The sequence below is a fragment of the Lactuca virosa genome, chromosome 8 (assembly GCF_052849685.1).
Source record: "Lactuca virosa cultivar CGN04683 chromosome 8, Lactuca_virosa_CGN04683_v6, whole genome shotgun sequence".
Taxonomy (NCBI): domain Eukaryota; kingdom Viridiplantae; phylum Streptophyta; class Magnoliopsida; order Asterales; family Asteraceae; genus Lactuca; species Lactuca virosa.
In genome coordinates this window covers 330,161,860-330,166,840 of record NC_136433.1, presented here as the reverse complement: position 1 = coordinate 330,166,840, position 4,981 = coordinate 330,161,860, and the positions used below count along the sequence as shown (strand labels likewise).

General features: G+C 32.3%; 1 protein-coding gene across 1 annotated transcript; it reads left to right on the top strand.

The window, feature by feature from the left end:
• Window positions 1-1,189: 1,189 nt before the first annotated feature.
• Window positions 1,190-4,542, top strand: LOC145129442 (polyadenylate-binding protein-interacting protein 7-like). Its single transcript, XM_079064161.1, has 6 exons — window positions 1,190-1,521; window positions 2,079-2,844; window positions 2,983-3,361; window positions 3,471-3,541; window positions 3,779-3,903; window positions 3,984-4,542. The coding sequence occupies exons 2-6, from the start codon at window positions 2,158-2,160 to the stop codon at window positions 4,291-4,293; spliced, it is 1,572 nt and encodes a 523-aa protein (XP_078920287.1). The 5' UTR covers window positions 1,190-1,521; window positions 2,079-2,157; the 3' UTR covers window positions 4,294-4,542.
• Window positions 4,543-4,981: the final 439 nt, after the last annotated feature.

The following is a 4,981-nucleotide window of genomic DNA, read 5'->3' as shown; positions in this document are numbered from 1 at the left end:
GATTTTTACAATGTTAGAATATTATACTAGATTTCTTGGATATGTAGAATATTCTATTATTCTACTAAAATATGTAAAAAAAGTATTTTTTTTATTTTTTTTGGAAAATATAAATTCCGAAAATAATATTTGAAAAAAAAATTTCGAAAATTTTCAATTATTTTGCATTTTAAAAATGTTTTTTGTTTTATCTACCAAATAAATAGCTAGGATTGCGTCTCACGGTCTCACAAAATTAGGCCGTCTCAAATGAACCTAACCATATATATATATATATATATATATATATATATATATATATATATATATATATATATATATATATATATATATATATATATATATATATATATATATATATATATATATATGGCTAGGTTATTTTGTTTCTTACATTTATTGTGTGACAGAATGCACCAATAAGAATTTAGTGAATTAAATAATTATTTAATTAAATAAATATAGATATTAAATGATTTCCATAATTATATGTATATTAAATGATATTCATGATTATAATTCTCTTTTTATGGAAACTAATTAAATCTGTCATTAATGTCAACAATAACATTTTCTTTCAGAATGAATTCGCATCTAAGTTTTTATATATGAGTTCGTATTTTGTTTCAGGACTCGCTCACTTAAAATACAATAAAGTTGCATGAAATATAAAGAACGAGAGTGTATTCTACTAGAATACACTCTCATTCTGCTGGAATACACTCTGAATCTTGTAGATATGAATTCATTCTGAAAGAATATTATTGTTGACATTAATGACGAATTTAATTAGTTTCCATAAAAATGAGTTATAAGTATGGATATCATTTAATATACATATAATTAATACTAAATTCATATTGGTGCATTCTAACACACAATAGATGTGAGAAACATTTGAACCTACCTCTCTCTCTATATATATATATATATATATATATATATATATATATATATATATATATATATATATATATATATATATATTGAAATACTATTAAAACCGGATAAATATAATATTTGACTGTTTAATTACAAAATATATAATCTTTTTTATATATTTTTTAATAGTGTACATCAGCTACAGCAGCTCCAAATGCCCTCGAAAGGTCATGATTCATGAACGAAAGCCAAGGGGTTGTACTTGTAGAAGCATGTACCATTTGTACCTAGCCTAGTGCAAGTGGTAGCGTGTCAACGTGTTTGTGTGTGGGTACATGGATACTTGGATAGGTTGCTGAGGTTCCCTTCTCTTTATTTGTGGTGGGTGGACATCAGGGTTTCTTCCACATCAAATTATCAAAACCAAAAACACTCGTCAACGAACAGCTCTCATCTTCATACCCTCAGATTCACACATACATACGCGATAACCTCTCCAAAATCATCTCCATACTTCTTATCAGTCACTGTCTCTGCTTTTCGTTTAACAATTTTTACATATTCTGTTCAGATTTATCTAACTTCCATCGGCAATGGATCGTTTGTGTATGATTTCGTCGATCCTTGAGCTTCGCAAAGGTGATATAATTCAACACATACAGCTTGTATCATGATCAGATCTTGTGGAATTGCGTTTATTGTTTTTGTTTATGACATCTCTTACTGTTGATGAACCGAAATTGTGGTTTTCGATTAAAATTTTTTTGTATCTGTTTTTCGTTTAGGGTTTAATTCAATGAAGTTATCAACATTAGTTATTGCAATTTGATTACTTATGGTTGTGCTTTGTTATTACATGATTTATAGTATAATCAAGATCTTAGAACGTTCGATTTTGGTAGATACGGTCTACATTTAATGCTTTTTTTGGTTTTGTGATGTTATACATAAACTACATGCATTGTTTATAGTAATCTATTAGTTCGGTAATGCAATTTCTTCCTTCAACTTCGCAAAAAATGCTGAAGTTTTGTTAAATTATTGACTAAAAAGGAAATGTGTGTAGTTAGTTACTTCAATGCTAGTTATGTATAATTTCTGTTTTCTGTAATTCTTTCTTCATTAAGCCTGTGATCTTGACAAGCAAGTATGAGTTCCTGTGAGTAAATCTGCAGTCTAAAGTATCTGTTTTGCAGGATTTGGGTAATGCTGGTTCATCTGGGAGGTTCTTTCATTTGCTGTTAAACTAACTTTATTTTCTTGCCAAAAAGAATAATGAGCCTACTCAATAAAGGGGCTTCTGCCATTGATAAAAACCTTAGCACAACAGGGAAGACAAAGACTTTAAATCCAGATGCTGCAGAATTTGTTCCATTTTCTCTAAGATCACCATCTGGAAACACACGTTCTGTAGACACATCTAATTTTGGCAATTTTAGTGCTTCAACACCTGGGAAATCAATACTCAAAAGATCAGAATCTTCTGTATCAAATAATTCAGATGATGAAGCCCACCAGTTCTGGCGTCACCAACTACCTGATGATATAACTCCTGATTTCCATGTTGTGGGAGAAGAAGAATCTAATGGAAATGGAAGCAATAGCATTTCCATTTCCATTCCCTTTTCAACTTTGTCTATAGTGGATGTCAATGGAAGCTCAAGGTTCCCTGAGCAACATGAATCATCTCCTCATCAAATGAATGGTGGCAGGTTTGGTAATTTTCAGCAAATGCATGGTGATCAGTTGCTTGGTGGGATTATAGATGAGCCACTGCCACCCTATAATGGTGATAATGGGCAAGGGTATTTAGATGATATGCTTAATGAGGGTACAGAAGTAAATTCTCTTGGATTTTTGGCTTCCCAATTTCCAGGTTTTGCAGCTGAAAGTCTTGCGGAGGTTTATTATGCTAATGGATGTGACTTGAATTTGACAATTGAGATGCTGACTCAGCTTGAGGTATTTTTTTTTTACATCATTTTCTCTAAATAAGAAACTGTGTTTGTTTATATTTATACAACACTTAGGGCTGTTTCTTTTCTTTCCTCAATAAGGTGTTGTATGTGTAAAGTGTTTTTGGTTTTGATTTGATTGCAGCTTCAAGTAGATAATGGTTTGAATCAGAATCCAAACTCCAAAGGCTTATCAGCACCAAATCTCAGTGCTCTTGATTTCCCTGCAGTTTCTCCCACAGATAATCATCACATTCCACCATTTTCTGGTCAACAAAATGTCAACTCTTATCATTCTTTAGAGAAAGATCTACTCATGTTCAAATCATCCTCCACTTCTCCATCACTCAGTGCAACCGATTTTGCTTCAGCAGTTAGGAAAATGTCATCACAGGATTCGAGTATATGGAAGTATGATAGAAACCCTTCTCCAAATTCCACCATTGGATCAAGCAGAAGCTCTTATTCCAGTGGTTATGGGCCCCGTTCGGCTCCTGTTTGGCTTGAAACTGGTGATGCAGTTGGTAATGTTTTCGATGAAATTCAAATAATGTTTTTTGTTATATTTTATTTTAGTTTATTATATTATATGGGTAGTTGTGTCTTTGTGCTTTAACTTTGTTGAGATCACAGCAAATATGTATTCTGAAATGCGGGGTGAAGCTCGTGATCATGCACGTTTACGCAACGCATATTTTGAACAGGTATTTTGCCATTTATATGAGAGTAAATGACCGTTTTACCCTTCAACTGAATACATAAAACGTAGGGTCTCCTAAGAAATAACTGGTGAATAAGAGTATAAGACACCCATTTAAAAAAAAAAAAAAGACTTCAATCTTAATCTATGGATCACAAGGTTCTGAATGCTACTAATTATTTAATATTAAAAGCTTTTTTTTTTTTTTCTTATTCTTATCTCAATTTTGGTTTGAAAATAGGCACGACAAGCTTATCATATTGGCCAAAAGGCTTTAGCTAAGGAACTGAGTGTGAAAGGGCAATTACACAACATCCAAATGAAAGCTGCTCATGGAAAGGCTCAAGAATCTATCTACTATCAAAGGTTAGTTTTGTCCAGATACAAAAAAATGAAAATACAAAAAATAAAAAATAAAAAAGTGGTTTTTATCTTTTCTCTATTAGGAATCCGGTAAGTCCAGAAATGCAAGGGAATGGAAGAGGAGGAGGGCAGGAAAGGATAATTGATCTCCATGGGCTACACGTGAGTGAAGCCATTCACGTCCTGAAACGGGATCTGATGACGTGGCGTAACATTGCCAGGTCAGCAGACCAGCGTGTCCAGGTGTACATATGTGTGGGGACAGGCCACCACACTAAAGGGACAAGAACGCCAGCTAGACTTCCTGTTGCTGTCCAGAGGTACTTGCTGGAGGAAGAGGGGCTTCACTACTCTGAACCCCAACCAGGGTTGCTCAGGGTTGTCTTGTATTGATTGCTTCATTGATTCATCAGTTTTTGAAACCCTAAAAAAAGGGTTCAAAAACACATGTTATTCTTGTATGTATGTGTACATGGAAAAAAGATTAGGAAAAAACTTCAAGTAAGGGGAGAGAGATTAGGAAAAAGGAAAGAAAAATGTATCTGTGTATTATATAAAAGGTGTAATCATGGGATATACAACTATGTTTTGGTAGGGATTTTTGATTGGAGATTAAAAGAAAGGGAGTTGTTTGAAATCTAATCCCTCAAGGAGTAATCATGGAACGAATATAAGGTTTTTTCATCAATTAGTACTTCTCAAACATTTTCATCAATATTTTCACGACAGTTAGTAGTATTTAATGTAATTATTTTAATAAAGGAATTACATGTATGTAAGGCGGGTGGGAGTCCCATCCTATCCCTTCCATCCTTAATTCCATGTAACCTTTTTTCCTTCTGATTTTTATTTCTCTCGTCTTTAAACACAAGAAATGTGTCCTTAGTATCATTCCCATAGTACATGATTTTTTTAAATAGTTTAAGAAAATATAAGTTTATTTTAAATATAACTAAAACTAAAAACCAAAATAACATTTTATTAATTTAGAAAAGTACAATGCTGAAGTAATAAAAATGAATCAAAAGTAAATAAATTCAAGTAGTTATACGATCGAAGTGATGGTGGGTTTCGGTGGAAT

Coding starts and splice junctions, on each gene's coding strand:
- LOC145129442 (XM_079064161.1), top strand. CDS start 2,158: ATGAGCCTACTCAATAAAGGGGCTTCTGCCATTGATAAAAACCTTAGC. Junction 2,845..2,982: donor AGATGCTGACTCAGCTTGAG/GTATTTTTTTTT, acceptor ATTTGATTGCAG/CTTCAAGTAGATAATGGTTT. Junction 3,362..3,470: donor TGAAACTGGTGATGCAGTTG/GTAATGTTTTCG, acceptor TTGAGATCACAG/CAAATATGTATTCTGAAATG.